Below are 17,714 nucleotides of genomic sequence, written 5' to 3' on the forward strand. Positions count from 1 at the left end.
ATTAGCGTATCATATTTTTATACGGCACATTATTGCATATTTTTCTCTTTGTGTCAGTTTGCATTTCTTTTTTTGTTTGACAGTCCTTTTTTTAATGAACAATTAAAATACAAGCGATCAAAATAATTGGGATGAACATGGTGCAAGACAGGTTAATGAGAGTGTAGAAAGACAGTACAGCTAATCTTCTTATAAAGACTTCAGGTATTAGGTATTATGCTGATCCACGGTGGAGAGAGCTGTCCTGCTGTGCGTCCCAGTTGACCTGAGCTGCTGCGCGCGCTGAGTGAGTGTGTGCGTGTGTGCGCGTCGGAGCTCTGCGTTCAGCCCAGCTGTTCATCAGCACCGCGCCATCGCCACCGCCGCTCAGCACCGCTCCGTAAGTACACCTCTCACACTTATCAGCGCAAAGAAATTACCGACGAACTGTGACCTAGACTATGCGTAAAAAAAGTAAGAAGAAATACACAGCTGCTGTTGCTATTTACTATTCATCAAGGATCATTATTTAAGTTTGTCTGATAAACAACAAATGAACTGTCACTTACAGTAATGCGCTTAATAGTGAGTATTTTAATATATCACAATAATACATTTCTTTGTCGTTCATTAGATTTTATCTATTCGTTGTATTAGGGATAATTTATATGCAAATGATGTTTTAAATAATGCATTTAATCAGTAACATTTTTATTTGTCATTTGTTACACACTCACCCACTAGCTGCATAATTAGAGTAAAATGGTAAAAGACAGGTAAACACTGTACACAGAAACCTGTTACCTAATGTTTATACCTATTGCTTGCAGCTAACGACCTGGAAGATGAATCATTTGAGAGAATGAGATGTTTCATGCTGTGACAGGGCCCTTAACACCCCATCATAACCTGGTGGGACACACTGGGATATATTACCTGGGACAAGAGCAAATCCCTTAGGAAATGCACTGCAAAATGTATCTAACTCGGAGAAAGAGACTTCACCTGACACGGATTGTATTTCTCCTGTCTGGGGTTTTGCTTTGTTGTATATACCAGCTAACAGTAAGAGCCAGAGTACCAGGACCCTGGTCCAAACCTCAAATTGGTGAAAACCCCACAGGTGACCATGAAGATCCTACTGAAGGGCTGGTACTGAAACCAGGAGTAACAGCTAAGCTGACCACCCCTGTGGAAGAAAGTTTTTCAACTCATGCTGCACATAAACCAGACACAACTGCATCCAACGCACCTCTAAAAACAGAGAGAGCAGAAACAACGGCGCTACACCCAGTGACCTCCACAAACAGGACAATTGTACGCTGCATCTATGTAGATCCAGAACTTCCAAAGCCTACTCCAATTCCTACAGCAGCACCCGAACCCACTCACCCCATACCCACAATCATCATCTCTGGCCCTTCAGAGCCCCCTTACAATAAAGGTGAATACCCACAGGACATCTTCTCCATTGAAGAACGACGGAAAGGCTGGGTGACTTTGCACATCTTTGGGATGATATACATGTTTGTTTCTTTGGCCATTGTGTGCGATGAGTTCTTTGTTCCTACTCTTGGCGTCATCACTAAAAAGTTGGAGATCTCTGATGATGTTGCTGGAGCAACGTTCATGGCAGCTGGAGGCTCTGCTCCTGAACTCTTCACCTCTTTGATTGGCGTCTTTATCTCACACAGCAACGTGGGTATTGGAACTATCGTAGGGTCAGCCGTATTTAACATCCTATTCGTAATAGGAATGTGTGCTTTGTTCTCACGAGAGATGCTCTACCTCACCTGGTGGCCTCTCTTCAGAGACGTGTCCTTCTACATCTTAGATCTGATCATGCTCATTATCTTCTTCTTGGACAATACCATAATGTGGTGGGAGAGCATAATGCTAGTTGGTGGTTATGCAGTCTACGTCTACTTCATGAAATACAATGTCCAGCTGGAACATGCGTTCAAGTCTCAGCTCCGCAGGCATAAGAACATCGTCAAAGTCATCCCAGTAGAAGAGCCAGAAAAGGTTTGTCATTGTTTTTTGGGACACATTATGACATCTCTTCACAGTTCCGACTAACACTAGGCTAAGAGGCCTCTAAGTCAGTGTACTCAAGCAGTCTTATCTATTTATAATCAGTGAGCCATTAAAAAGGATTGGGTTTGTCATCTAAAATACACAGTGCACAAAGCTTTAAATGCATCTCCAAACAATATACAAAAAAATATCTTGTTTATTTCTTTCTAATAGGTATAATTATAATATTGTTCTGCACAGACAACAGTGAAATCTGTTTGTCCAATGTTTATTCATTACACACATACATTTGACACCCTTTGATGAGACAAAATGAAAAGGATCTCTTGTGTTTGTGCAAGCGAGACCATACTAATAAGCATTTCTGCTATTTGTGTCCAACGTAGCTCATGCAGATTGACAGTGAGAGTCCAATAAATGTTAATAAAATGTTAGGTACAAATTTATGCTTACAAGCACCGCTTATTAAACCTCCTAAGACCTGAGCTTTGGTTTGGCTTGCATTTTAGATTTCTTCCAGTTATTTGGGGTAGGGAAGAACCAATAATTATAATAGCCATATATTTTCTTTGAACATGAAGCTCTTCTTGGAAAAAAATGATGTCACTTATGTGGACACTCGGTCTGTATCTACAAAAAACAATAAAGACACCATTGTGCACAATGTCCACGTATGTGGACACCCAGGTCGTAGGAGGTTTTAACCCCACTTTCTTTCTCAACTTTGAAAAGATCAGCACTCACAGTAATCTACCATAATGTTTTTACAAACACACACAATTACTCGATTGAAACGAAGATTAGAAGTAGTGTAGATTAGGTTCACCTTAAATAATGTCACTCTGAAAAATATTCATGCTGATCAAAAAGCAGTGTACTAACAACCTTTTGTTTGTGAATAGTTTTTAAACCATTTTTTAAACCATTTTTTAACCAATTCTTTTACTGAATTATCCTTAAAACCCGTAGAAGTTAAAGAGTATTTGCTGTAACATGTTATCAGTAAATTCAAATAATCATAAAATAAATTTTTTTAGTGTATTTAGTTGATTAGACTTGATAATCAGTTGTACATTCACAACACTTACTCTGCACTCTGCTAGCTGAAATAAAGCCATTCTCACTGTTAACCCTAATCCTGTCAGGCTGTGCACTGTCCAAACTGTGTAACATATAGCATGTTTAAATTAGGTAAGTGTGATTGGAGCTTATATCGTGTTAAAAGGATGTAAGTAGTACTTACAAGTTTGTCAAGCTTTTATATCTGGGTTAAACTCAACCCAGTGGCACACATGTAACACTCATAGTCAATTAAGAAGTAAAACACCACCGGGCATGCTGTTATGGGAAAGTAATTATCATATAAGTTAGTTTTATTTCTCTTATACCACTGCAATATCATTACAATAAAAGTATATATTTGTAGTGAAGAAAGTCTGATAATGTATAGCAGTTTTTCTTTGATCATTTATAACACAATATTGAATGCTTGACTCTGATCAGAATGTGTTTACAGATTTTTTTCATAACACAACAGTAATGGCATCATTGATTCAAATAACAAGTTTATTTTCATGCACATATTGTACAATGTTTTTTCAAAATTTGGGCACTCTACAACCCCAATTCCCAAAAGTTGGGACACTGGGTAAAATGTAAATAAAAACAGGATGCAATGATTTGCTACCTCTATGAACCCATATTTTAATTAGGTAATTTTGAATTTGATGGTCGCAACACATTTCAGAAGAGTTTGGTCGAGGAACGTTGTCTCATTTATATTTTTAATTTCATGATGTTCCAAATGGTTTCAAATTGTAAATGGTATAGACTGTATGCAGGGCAGCTAATCACCCAGACTCTACTGTGAAGCCATACTGTTGTAATAGATGTGGTATGTGATTTAGCATTGTCTTGCAAAAAAAGTCACTTAAAAGCCTTCCCTAAAAAAGACATTGTCATATAAAAGGAAACCTGTACATATCTTTCAGCATTGATGGTGCCTTTCCAGATGTGAAAGCTGCTCATTACATAGACACATGCACCCCCATACCATCAGACATGCAAGCTTTTGAACTGATCATTAATGACAAGCTGGATGGTCCCTTTCATATTTAGTCTGGAGGATATAAGGTCCATAGTTTCCAAATAAATTTTACATTTCAGTTAATCTGACCACAGTAAAGTTTTTCACTTTGCCTCAATCTATTTTAAATGGGCTTTGGCCCAGAAAAGACTGTGGTTTTTTTTTTATTACCAAGCTTATCCTGAATTTCCGGATGATGTGTTTACAGACAGTGATTTCTGGAGGTATTTTTGAGCCCATGCAGTGATTTACATTGCAGTATCATGCCTGTTTTAAATGCAGTGCCAAAAGAATCACGGGCATCCAATATTTATTTTCACCCCTGTCCCTCTGAAGCTTTCTTCAGATTCTCAGAATCTTTTAATGATTTCATGTACTGTTAAATGGTTAAGTTTTTACAATTTTATGTTGAGGAACATTATTCTGAAACTGTTTAATTTGTAGACAGTTTTTTACAGATTGGTGAAACCCTGCCCATATTTACTTCTGAGAGACTCTGTTTATATGTTATATTTCGGCAGCATGGCTTCACAGTAGAAGAGTCTGGGTGCTTTACCCCTCCTACCTAAAGTCCAGGCTTTTTTTCTATTTGAAAAGATTTGGCACATCACGAAATAAAAAAATATGATAGAGAAATCTCAGGACTGTTGAGCAGCTATATGATCTTCTATCAGACACCAATGAGAGCATTCCTCACCCAAAACTTGACAACTATTTCTGAATTGATTTTGTATATTTAAGGTTAACAGATAAATGGATTTTAGGAAACTGAAATACAGTAACAATCAGTACAGTTTCTGCACAAGGTGTTTATGAGAAAGGACAGGGATTAATAAATAAATTACAATTTGTAATCATTGGCATTATGGTGTTCTATAAAAGGAATTAATCACCTCAGCACCTGCTGGGATCAATCATTCATTTCAGGCTGTATGCCACCAGCCAGTCATGTATCAATGTCCATAACAGCAATTCCCATTACAAAAAAACTGCAAAATGCAAACTCCTCTGCACTGTAGGCATTTTGTAAAAAATCACTGACTGCTACAAAATGCTAAACACAAATTTCTAAATGTCTTAAATGTAAACGTAAATTGCAAATAGACAGAAAATCTATTTTTATAATAGGTTTGGATTATGTTGTGCATACATTATTCATGTTTCAGTGAATGAGCTGTTAATAAGCTAATTATTTAATACTATGATATGAATTCTGCCCAGCTCTGTTTTCAGAGCTGCTGTTATAAAAAATTAAACAACACTCTCTGACTTCTATACAATACTGGACACAAAAATTAAGGGGGAAACTAGAATTCTGTAGAATTCTGTCTAATACTGATTAGGATGTGCACACATTGAATAGTCAGATATGAAGCTTGTGGGACAAAGAAAGACCACTTTTATGAACATGTACAGCTATGATTTTACAGCATTTACCTAGGCAGGATTGCAGTGGTTGTCTAGTGTGTATTTTACAATACAGAACTAACTAATTGTGCTAAAAAAAAAAACGTAGGAAATCAGAGAGAGAGAGAGAGAGAGAGCGAGAGAGAGAGAGAGAGAGAGAGAGAGAGAGAGAGAGTTGTTGTGTTGTAGTGATTTAATGGTTACTCAGCTAATCCTCCTCATGTAAAAAGTATAACATCAGTGCAAGTGTCAGATTCACTGAACATAATGTAAGAAAGCTTCACTGTAATCTCACAACGCACTACTGTGTTTCCACATACAGTATACAGGCAACCCCCAATAATTCGCAGTTGGAACTCACGACTCGGAAAATTCACGGGTTCTAATTTGGAACCTAACTGACAGCAAGTTGCAGATTATCTTAAAATTTGGGGGAATCCGCAGTGGGACCGAATGTTCAGGAACGTTAGGAATAACATTTTAAACTATCTTTTCACTAACAAATTTCATTAAAATAATCTTTAGTACTTTTTTTTAATTAAAGAGCAGGACTACATAAACAAGAGAAAATGCGACAAGTCTCTTAAAATGAACAAGTAAATTGTTTACTTTTTAGAACATTTTTGCATTTTATTGCTGAAATTGCATACAAGAATATCTGTGAAAACTTATCCCATTTACTGCATTTAACTGCCATATTACATCAGAATGCAACTACAAATATATAAATAATAACAATAATAATAATAATAATAATAATAATAATAGAAATATAAAAATCTAATTCAAATTACTTTTAAAAGAGGTAAACCACTGTATGGTGTTTTTTTTGTTTTAGTTTAATATTTTCTCAAACTTTGGAAACTTTCTGTAATTTTCTTCAGCCTGAATCGTCTCCTTGCACCTTGCTGTTTTCTCTCCATGCCTCACTTTTTCATTCTGCAGCATCTTTTGTGTTGTATGGAAGCCCATTTCCGACACAATTTTCTCGCAATTCCAACTTTATTACTCGTAAACATCTAACATTTTTAGTGCATCTGGTAACTATATTGTCAACCTGAAGTTTGAAACTGTTCAAACTGCTTCTGTTTCATCTGTCCTGTTCCAACTCTTCCAGAGCTGATTGTTAGACAGAGTTCTCTCCAGGGATCGGAGGCTTAGTTTATTACCATGCGATTCTATTGATTGTAGCCTATTTCATTTTCAGTGTGTAAAGCTTTCTGGCACTACAGAGGGGTGACGCTGCCCGATTGGCAAAAATAAATAAAACTCGGTATTGCAAGGAAAAAAGTCGGAAGAGAGCTCCAGAGTGTCAGTAATAATGGTCCATGGGGAAACACAGTGCTCTGTGTGTAGTTATACTAAATTACGTATGTATTCAAATCACTCGAGTAATCACTTCAGCCCTAGTGGCTACACACAGCACTAGGTCTAACTATACTGGCTTGTCTTTTCACTTCCAGTTTGTGGTTTAATTACCTGATGTACGTAGTCTCCTAATCAGTTTGAGTTTTTTTTTTTTTTATTCAGTATGTCTAAAACATTTGGCATTAGCCAGATAGTGTTAGCACATTTGCTAATACACAAAGAGCAAAAATATATTACACACTGGGGATGAAGAGATGCCCAACATGACACTTGCTTCAAAGTAGCATAATTTTAATTACAAAGTCTCTCACCAGCTCTGGAAAAATGAGACTACAAAATATTTTTTGTTCCGTTCTACTTGTTTTTAACAAACAAACTCCTATGCCTAGCTTTAAATCCCCAGTCAGGATGTTTTACAAGCGCTTGCTCTTATATCATTAAAAAATACAATCTCAAAAATATCCAAAATATAAAATACCAATAATATAATACGATCAACAATACAGGAATGGAAGGTAGTTTGAACTGGTGCAGTACATGAAATCCATGTATGTTTTATTAGTTGTTACTTATTATTTAACAATTATTGATTCAGTTATTTCTCATAGTTTCATCTAAAATAAATTTTTTGAAAATGAAATCTCTATGCTTACAAGTATAAATGTGGATAAAGGGCAGTGAATCACTGGAGGCGAAAAAAAGAAAAACAGGGAAAATATTTCTATACCGTGGTGTAGAAAGGAAGATGGCACATGAGAGAGATACCTGCTCTAGTGCTGGGGCATGCATGTGCCCAATAAATATGTGTCCACCAGATAATTAGATGATAATGAGAAATGGAAATCACTGAGCACCTACAGAACTACTAATACTATCTATAATAATACAATAGAGTATAATAATTGTGTAGTGCTCTAAGCATGGTATATTTTTCTTTGCTAGATATAATGCTGAATTTATCTGACTGATCATTGTCTACTACAGAGGTTTGAGCTTAGTGTAATTTTAGGAGTTTCTATTAAACTACTGTACCAGCTATACCAATCCTATTTCAACCTCTGTGGACATGTGAACTCATTTATTCCTCACCATCTAATTATTTTTAATCATATGAATTTGGAATTAAAATAAGAAATGCTCGGTTTCTGTGACTTCTTTAAGTCTTCTATAATGTTTCAAATCATTGTTTCTCACAGGAAAATGGAACATCAGTTGATGAAAATTCCACTCCTGAACCAGAGGATAAGAATCGATTAAAGGTAATTTAAAATGTAAAATGAAGAAAAGCTAAAGATTTCTCATATCAATAAAAATAAACAAATGAAATACACAAAAGATAGACAAGTTAGAATCATTTATATCAGATGTGTAGTTATTCATGTGCAGACATGAGGTTCACATGTCCTAGTGTATAAACATGGGATTTTTAAACTGAGTAAATCTATCACTGTTTTGTGAAATATGCTTTTGTAAAAAAAAAAACTTACTTTTTAACTTACTTACTAGCTCTTTTGACAATATGAGATAGAGTTATTTTATTTGTTTGTGAAAAATTTTATATGTATCTATATCTTTATCTTCAGCTTAGGCCAATACTACAACGAGGGGGCAGTTCAGCATCTTTGCATAACAGCACCATGAGGAACACCATTTTCCAGCTCATGATTCACACACTGGATCCTTTGGGTGAGGGTAAGAGCACTTCAGTGATACATCCCTTTAGAAAAGGAAGCCACTTAGCATAAATTGCAGAAGTCATGTGGCCTTTTAAATAACAGAGACACTGAGAAAAATAATTCATGGCCATGTTTGCTTTCTAAGTGTGGGGGTAGATCTAGCCTGATAGCAATATAACACATGAAAAGAATTAAGACTAATAATTTTAACAATGTTTAGACTTTCAGAGGAGAAACAAAAAAAATGTAAAACAATACCACAAATGCTTTAAATTTAGAAATTGTCATTTATGTAATTCTGAGTTAATGTGCAAAGTAATCAGTAAGAAAAGCTATTCTACACAACTTGACACTCTTAAGTAAGAGAAGAAATATTGAGAATCAGCATCATATTTATAAGTGCAGGTTTTGGTCTGTTTTCTGTTCAATTAGGTTTAAGTTCATAATATGATAATCAGCATGATCTTTGATTAAAGTATCCATTCCTGTAGACAAACAGTAAAATATGACAAGGTGTGATACAAGGGAGTCCCTTTGCCCTTCACTGAGTAAAATGGATTACCAAAGCATTTCAAACTGAAGGCAACACTAAGTCCAGATTGAGACTAAGCAGATAAATGCCTCTCTCTCAGTCTATGGTGTGATGAGTGATTTGGTTAGGGAAGCAGCAACAGAAACGACTTATAAGAATAGTCATGGCTCGTGTGGCATTTTATATTGAAATAGCATTGAACTTGGAGTAATTGTGTTAGATCGTTGCATATATCATGATCAGGTTGATTTGGGATTTATAAAATATTATCTTGACTTTACAAGTGCTGGGCACATCACTTTGCAAGAATATTCCATGGGCTTTTAACACAGCAGTCCAGGAGATATACCAAATTATTGTAAAGCCACCCTGTTGTTGTTAGAGTTGTAATTTTGATATTATTTACATATTACAAAAAACAATACATATGGAGGTTAAAATATTTAGTTGTAAAATATACAGATCTCTGCCCCTCATTCCAAGGAAGTTATATAAACCTTCAATATATACATTTTAGATTCATACTTTATATACAGACATAGAAACACCAGAACAAAACAAAGTGAGTTTGCCAGGGTTTAGTCATATACATCCAGTGTGAATTCAAGTTGATATCTATGGAGGCTGGTCCAGGGGGCAGTGGTGAGGAAAGAGGAGGCATTAAAGGTCTCTTGCATCTGATGACCTTAACCCCATCCTCAAGGAGTGGTGCTGCAGCTGCAGCCTCATGGTCCTCGCTCAAGCTGCTAGCACTGGGCTGCTCCAGCATATTAAGCTGCTTTTGATAGAGCTCATAAAAGCTGGCTATGAGCCAGCATCCAGCAGCGCAATCCCTTTATCTTATCAGGGCTCTCCCTTATTCATACACAACAGATACAGCACACCTGCTACATAGCACTTCACATGACCCACTTTGTGTAATTGTTATTTCTGTCAATGCATACAGTACGGGGAGGGCATTGTGCAGCTTTTTAGATGTACATCACACCAATATACTGGTCAGCATGGACAACTAGGTTTTAAACCAGAATCTCAATGTAGACCACCCTGGTGCATTTTTAAACAACAATACCACTGAAGTGCATTAATTCCTATTTTTTATTCACTGATAGGTACTGGGCTTTATCTCACATGGTTCATGCATTTGTTGTATTCTCTTACATTTGTGGTCTGGATTGTAAATATTGAAATATAAAAATTGCATAAACAGCTGTTGCATGATTTAAGCAAGTCAACATAAGTTTACTTTATATTACATATAAAAAAAATCACAAAAGTGTAATTAAGGTGGTTTACAGTCATTTAAAGATGCAATTGTGCTCTTTTCAAAAGCTTTCACATAAATCTCTGCTTATTAGACTCAGTGGTAAATGGGGTTACAAAGCCCAGCAGCTCATTGGGATGTAAAGGTAAGATGTTGGGTGTTTGCCGCAATGCCCCTGTTTATTGTGGTTGTATGTGCTGTGATTGCTATGTTGGTGTTGCAATAAAATAATGACGTTTGTCAGTGTATTTGTGTCATGAGCTTGTATGTGAGTTCGCAGTCACATACTGTAATTGAAATCCCACAGCATTCAGTATATATAAGAAGTACGTTCAAATATCTGCCATCTACAGTCAGGTCCAGATATATTTACTATATGCACAAAAAAAAGCTGTTTTAAAATGAACAACATGGATAATCTGATACAAGACACATTTGGGAATGACGCATGCTTTTATTACAGTGACTGTATACACAGGTCAAAATTACTGGTGCAAATTCACTCACTGTTTATTATTATTATAAACATATAAGATCCAACTTAAAATGACTGATGAAATTTGCAGTGAAAATAATTACAACAGTAGAAGATTTCTCTATTTCAGTCAATTTTAAGTTCTTATACTTGGTAACTTTTACTATTACTGCTTTTGCCGAAGTCTATCACAGAAAGAGGTGATGATATGTAAAGAAAGGTTTTCACGTGTGGTAAACCCCTTTACCAGTTCAATTCTTAAGTCTAATGTGTCAGAGGTGACAGTTGTGGCTAACAGTAGTGCCAGCTGTCGATCACATGTTCATGTGCTTATAGTAGGATCTGATCATATCTATGGTAAAAACTTACACAGGAAATACATAGTAAAGTGTATGCTATGCATAATCAGTCATTTGCACGTAAAAACTCATGTTGCTATTTAACAAATGAAAGGTTGTAATCGTTTAAAATGCTTATAAAAACATTTTGTTAGGAGATGTTTAAATGAGATTAGATAAAATAAGATTAGATTAAAGTTTGTTGTCATTAGTGCAGAGCAAAAGTACACAGCCAAAGAAATGCAGTTTAGTGATGATGGATGTTTGAGATGTTTAAGGAGTCATTGTCAGCAATATGTTATAGACTTCAGGACTTTAACAATACTGTGTTCTTGGTTACATGACAAGCTGTATTTTTTTTTATTTGTCAAGAAAGAAACTCTAGAGGGGTTGACTGTTTTTTTTTTTTACTTATTTTAAAGTAAATGATAACAGAATTGTTAAAAAATACATTTTACAGACAAAGAAAATAGTTACAATCAATATTTATTTAATGCATGAATTTTGACCAGAATTTCATTGCAATTTTAATGCACCAATAATTTTGACACATACACTGTTTAACAGATAAACAGGTACAGTGAATAGAAAAAATAAATCTATACCCCCTTTTTTATTGCAGGCTTCTGTGTTAAAAAAATATATAAATCAGTCAGATTTTTTCTATATATAAAATGTGTTGAAGTCTGATATGACCAAGGTAGAACTATTTGGCCATCCATTTCAGCACAAAACCTACAGGTCTTGCTAAGATAGATAAAGGTAATACAATTTTTTACTTCAAACACAATCCTTACTGCAAAGCACAAATCAGAAATATTATTCAAAACCTGTGCAATGATTTAAAGAGGGCTGTGCACAGACGATCCTCTCAATCTCAGTAGAGCTGGAGTATTTTTTTCATGGAAGATTGGAATAAAAAGGACAAGTTTGAAAGCTGTTAGATTCAAAATGACTATCCAAAATGGTTAAGTGGTAAATTACAAACCAAACGTGTTAGTTAGGAGGTTTACTCACTTGGGCAACCAGATTTATTTTCCACTAAAATGTTTCCTTTTGTCTTTCATTAGGGTTTTTGGTTGCTATATAGCAGTAAACATGAAAAATTAGCTGAACTAATATCTCGTGGTTTAATTTTCTGTACATCACACAAACCTGCAATTTTAACAGGGGTGTGTTGAGTTTTTATATCCACTGTAGTTGTCATCTGTATTAATATATTTATTACAATAAAAGCATGTTTTACCCATGTTTTACCCTACATGTTCTGTTCAGCCCAAAATGACCATTATACAGCTGTTCTGGACCACAAATATGACTGGTTGCAAGAGTGCTGATATTTAGCATAACATTTTTGGTGCTTTTAATTGTTTGCTTCACACTGCTTGTTTGTGTTTGCTACAAAAATTCCAAATCTAGCAATAGTTCATTACAATAACTGGTACTGCAAGTACTACTGCTTGTCAGTTAATCTGTGTGCTGCAACAAAGCTCTGTCAAAACAAGGCTTTTTGGGAACTGTTTTTGTTTACGATGCCTCTTATTAACACAGCCATGCTAATATTTGCACTTTTGCTCATTCGTTATTGATTAAAATTACTGTTAATTAAAAAAAATTTTCATGGATGAGTCTAAAAGAGAGTATATATGCACAACTAAGATAAAACAAACCAACAAACTATTATATTTTGTGGCACATTTTTTGTGTAATTGCTTGGTATTTGTACATTTAAAATTTTTTTTGAATGTATTTGCTGTTCCATTTATCTTTCAGCTCCATATACAGTACTATTTGTTTTGTTTGATAAAGAAATTAGCGCTGTATAACTATAAACTCTAAATATATAACCTGGGTCAGTAGCATACTGTAGATCGTTACTAATTAGAACAGAACAGAAGGGGTAAACATAACATTATCTGTGCTGTTTCATTCAGCTTGTTTATTAACCTTTATTAAAGGGTCCCTTAAGTCTAGACCTGACTGTATATTTCACTTCTTTTGGTTTGCAGTGAAGTTTAAAGACAAGGCTCAGATTTTGAACAGCATGGCCAGGGGAAAAGTAGAGGGCAAAGAGAAGGAAAAATCAGGCAAAGGTGAGCTCTGGTATTCCACCATGTCATCATAGTGTCTTTGTGCACAGTGTATTATTATGGTTGCACAGAGGTTTGTCTACAGGTTTGAATCTCATCTACCAAGTGAGCATGGGTGGTTATTTACACTGCTTATTAATGTCATTTGTACAAACAGTAGCACACCACCTGGGACCACCTGGGACCACCTGGGACCCGCATGACCAGAAAACATACTGCCAGTAGCTTTGTTTTCATAGTTCATGTTTGTTTTTCAGAATTAAAAATTGCTAGAAGGAAGATTGAGCATATTTCCTTTAAAATTTGCTTTAAAACCCAGGATCAATGCAAATGATAAAAGCTGCCAAATAACATGATGTTTTGCCATTAGAAACGTCGATTGATTCCTGAGTCATTCAGTGATCTCATTAGAGATGATTTAACAGCTGACTGTGCTGAAGAAAATAGAAGTGTATTAATCACAGCCTGCATAGTTTATTTATATATTTTTTATGGTGTGATGGTAAAACTTTACAGGTGATGATGGTAAAACAGAAGAGACTAAGGAATCTAAAGAGCCAGCAGCCGCACCATCTAACAAGGCAGACACCAAAGAAAAGCCAGAGGGACAGAAGGTGGGCAAAACACATGGGATGAAGCAGAGGCATTAAATAACATAGATTTGCCATTTAAAATTCCATTTCTGTCTCTGTTTCTATCTTCCACTCTCTTTCTGCAGAAGGAGAAGGAGGCAGCAGAAGTAGAAGGAGGAGGCTCGGCAGGATCAGAAAGCTCTGATGACAGTGATGATGACAGTGATGATGACAGTGAGGAAGACAGTGATGAAGATGAAGATCAGGAAGATGGAGATGAAGATGAAGATGGAGAGGAGAATGAGGAGCCTCTGTCTTTGGAGTGGCCAGACACCAAACGGAAACAAGCCACATACCTGTTTCTTCTGCCCATTGTCTTTCCTTTATGGCTCACAGTACCGGATGTCAGAAACCCAGTAAATCTAAATTTGTCTTTACCTGAGCCTCTTTGTTTAACTAAAACAGATTTGGAAGCTCTGTTTTCTGGTCTGTTCGTCTCATTGATCATTGTCCCTTACAGGCATCCAGGAAGTATTTTGCCATTACCTTCCTGGGTTCTATAGTGTGGATTGCTATTTTTTCTTATCTCATGGTGTGGTGGGCACATCAGGTCAGTTTTACATATTTACCTTTTAAATAATATTCATTCATACTGGTTTGTCAGTAAAACACTGACATGCAATGTAATATTGTGGAATATTATTATGAAGAATCCAACAACTTGTTTTTTTTACTCAAAGGTGGGTGAAACCATTGGCATTTCAGAAGAAATAATGGGTCTCACTATTCTGGCAGCTGGTACATCTATTCCTGACCTAATCACCAGTGTGATTGTAGCTCGGAAAGGCCTGGGAGACATGGCTGTTTCCAGCTCTGTAGGCAGCAACATATTTGATATCACTGTTGGGTAAGCCACTAAAGCCTTTATTAACATATGGCAGAAAATGTTTAGGTAACTTAATAGAAAAAAAATTTAGGAAGACATGAATAATTAGTTTGAGTAGTTTTGCATTTATATAAATCCTAAAATATGTAAACAATATATCAACTTTATATTATGCTGAGAACATACTATTGCAGGTATATAACCTATAACCTAACCTAACACTGTGCCACCTGTACCTGATGTCACATCTTTATTTGAGTAAACTTGATGTATCAGGGTAGAAGAGTTTCGTGGTAGATAAACTCTCTTCACTTCTAGCTGGTTGACTTTTTCTGCAAGGGGCACATGCACATTTACATGAGGATGTATCGTTGGTATTTGATATTCATCTGGGATAATCAATCTGTTGTTCTTGGCAAAAGTTGGTACTCCAGATAGAGGCTTGTCTGAAAAGTGGCTAGAATTCACAAAGAATAGCTTCATTGTGAATTGTGTGGCCTTTTTTAAGAGTTATAAAGCTCTTTTCTGAGTTCACTGTGGGACATAATATCATAAAGACAGTAGGTTGATTTACCATGTCCTAAAATGTCTGCTCCTTGGTAAAAATTGATATATGACAGTATCCTGATGCCTCTAGCCATCAGAAGAAACAGAGCCAATTATAGTATCTCACTAAAGCAACAGTTTTAGTATATCTTCTCAAAGGACAATATTATAGAAATTAAATTTTGATATATTTTAGAGTAGTCACTGTGCAGCATTGCCTTAATCCTCCTTAACACATTTTTAATAATACGTTATTGTGCCTTAAAGTATTAATGATTAAAGAAAATCTTCTCTGGTATGAATAAACACAGAAGCACAGTCTTCAGAACTTAGAAACCATTTCCCTTTAGCTGTTTTTCAGCCAGATAAATTATTATAAATGTTGAAATTATTTTAGTAAAGTTTGTCTGCTTGGACTTTACATTAGATTATTTTTGTGGTGTAGAATGATGCAGCACAACCAATTTATAAAACATGTTCTTTTTACAGTTTAGAATTTATTGTACTATTGTGGAAGAAGTTCAGAATGATTACATTCTGTAGCTTTAAATTAAATTCTATAAATAACTTCATTAGAAAAAACTTAGCTTAGTATAAAAAACAGCTTTCACCAGAGTATTAAGGTTGAATTATTATTCATATAAGAGTTGATGTCCCTTTTGTTTGCAGGTTACCAGTGCCCTGGTTAATGTTCTCGTTTGTCCATGGGATGGCCCCTGTGGCTGTCAGCAGCAATGGGCTTTTCTGCGCCATTGTGCTGCTCTTTCTCATGCTTCTCTTTGTCATCTTCTCCATCGCAGTCTGTAAGTGGAGGATGAATAAAATGCTGGGCTTTACCATGTTCATGCTTTATTTTGTGTTCCTTGTGCTCAGTGTCATGCTTGAGGACCGTATCATTGTCTGTCCAGTGTCAATTTGAGAAGCACTCTGACACTGTCAAATGTCGAGTGTCAAATGAAATGGCAAACATTCAACTTACAGCCAGTCATTTGTTCTGTTTCACCTTCTAACCTACTGAAAAGAGCTTACCACTTAGATGTCTTCTTATGCATGTGTCACATGTCATGTGTGATGCAATATTTGCAATACATACTGCTGTAATACTTTAGCACATATAAACCAATGCAAAGCTTTCTGCTTGGAAGCTTGTGTGACTCTGTTTGGAAATACAGCTTTCCTGGTCTTTTTAAAGTCTGCTTGACAGCATTACTTATTCCAAATATTGTGTCTACACCACTTTGTGACCTTGTGGCTATCTTTTGGTTATTCAGGGCTCATGGAACAATTTACTACATCACTGTTTGTGTACCACTGCATTAGATATCTTTGTATTGTTGATCTCTGGAAACTGTAAAAAACTAATATATATTTCAATATATATTATATATATATATATATATATATATATATATATATATATATATATATATATATATATATATATATATATATATATATATATATATATATATATATATATATATATATATATATATACAGTACAGACCAAAAGTTTGGACACACCTTCTCATTCAAAGAGTTTTCTTTATTTTCATGACTATGAAAATTGTAGATTCACACTGAAGGCATCAAAACTATGAATTAACACATGTGGAATTATATATGGAATTATATAAATAACAAAAAAAGTGTGAAACAACTGAAAAATGTCATATTCTAGGTTCTTCAAAGTAGCCACCTTTTGCTTTGATTACTGCTTTGCACACTCTTGGCATTCTCTTGATGAGCTTCAAGAGGTAGTCATCTGAAATGGTCTTCCAACAGTCTTGAAGGAGTTCCCCGAGAGATGCTTGGCACTTGTTGGCCCTTTTGCCTTCACTCTGCGGTCCAGCTCACCCCTAAACCATTTCGATTGGGTTCAGGTCCGGTGACTGTGGAGGCCAGGTCATCTGGCGCAGCACCCCCATCCCTCTCCTTCTTGGTCAAATAGCCCTTGATGCCTTCAGTGTGACTCTACAATTTTCATAGTCATGAAAATAAAGAAAACTCTTTGAATGAGAAGATGTGTCCAAACTTTTGGTCTGTACTGTATATATATGTGTGTGTGTGTGTGTGTAACAATAACATATATTCACTATATATATATATTATTTACTATAAATTATTAAAATAATTCAGTTTCAATAATTGTGACAAGAAAAAATATTAATCCACTGTGCAATCTTATGCATTTTATAGTAGCAGGCATAAGCCTTTCAGAGAGTCACTAATACTGGTTACATTTTGTGCACACAATTTCCAGTGCATTATACTTGAACTATTCTGTGATGCACAATACAATCATGTATATTATCCCTGGTTCAGCCTACAGTGACGTTTAGAATATATTGTAAACATAAAACATTTCCATCCTAATGTAATATAAATACAAATGCACACATTCATACAGATAGATGTATGTAGTGAATATATTGTTTGGTTTTTGGATTAGATTTTT

General features: G+C 35.4%; 1 protein-coding gene across 4 annotated transcripts; it reads left to right on the forward strand.

Moving 5' to 3' along the window:
* Positions 1-40: 40 nt before the first annotated feature.
* slc24a1 (solute carrier family 24 member 1) lies at positions 41-16,596 on the forward strand. 4 transcript variants are annotated; one of them, XM_083552058.1, is made up of 10 exons: positions 41-379; positions 810-2,004; positions 8,074-8,136; positions 8,461-8,569; positions 13,172-13,255; positions 13,769-13,866; positions 13,971-14,240; positions 14,345-14,434; positions 14,565-14,731; positions 15,926-16,596. In XM_083552058.1, the coding sequence occupies exons 2-10, from the start codon at positions 943-945 to the stop codon at positions 16,173-16,175; spliced, it is 2,193 nt and encodes a 730-aa protein (XP_083408184.1). In that variant the 5' UTR covers positions 41-379; positions 810-942; the 3' UTR covers positions 16,176-16,596. The 4 variants fall into 4 exon arrangements, with proteins under 4 accessions (XP_083408184.1, XP_083408185.1, XP_083408186.1 ...); XM_083552059.1 differs by having other exon boundaries at positions 8,461-8,563; XM_083552060.1 differs by lacking the exon at positions 13,172-13,255.
* Positions 16,597-17,714: the final 1,118 nt, after the last annotated feature.

Source organism: Silurus aristotelis, assembly GCF_946808225.1.
Source record: "Silurus aristotelis genome assembly, chromosome: 10".
NCBI classification, from domain to species: domain Eukaryota; kingdom Metazoa; phylum Chordata; class Actinopteri; order Siluriformes; family Siluridae; genus Silurus; species Silurus aristotelis.

Coding starts and splice junctions, on each gene's coding strand:
- slc24a1 (XM_083552058.1), top strand. CDS start 943: ATGCACTGCAAAATGTATCTAACTCGGAGAAAGAGACTTCACCTGACA. Junction 13,256..13,768: donor GAAGGAAAAATCAGGCAAAG/GTGAGCTCTGGT, acceptor AAAACTTTACAG/GTGATGATGGTAAAACAGAA. Junction 13,867..13,970: donor AAAAGCCAGAGGGACAGAAG/GTGGGCAAAACA, acceptor CTCTTTCTGCAG/AAGGAGAAGGAGGCAGCAGA.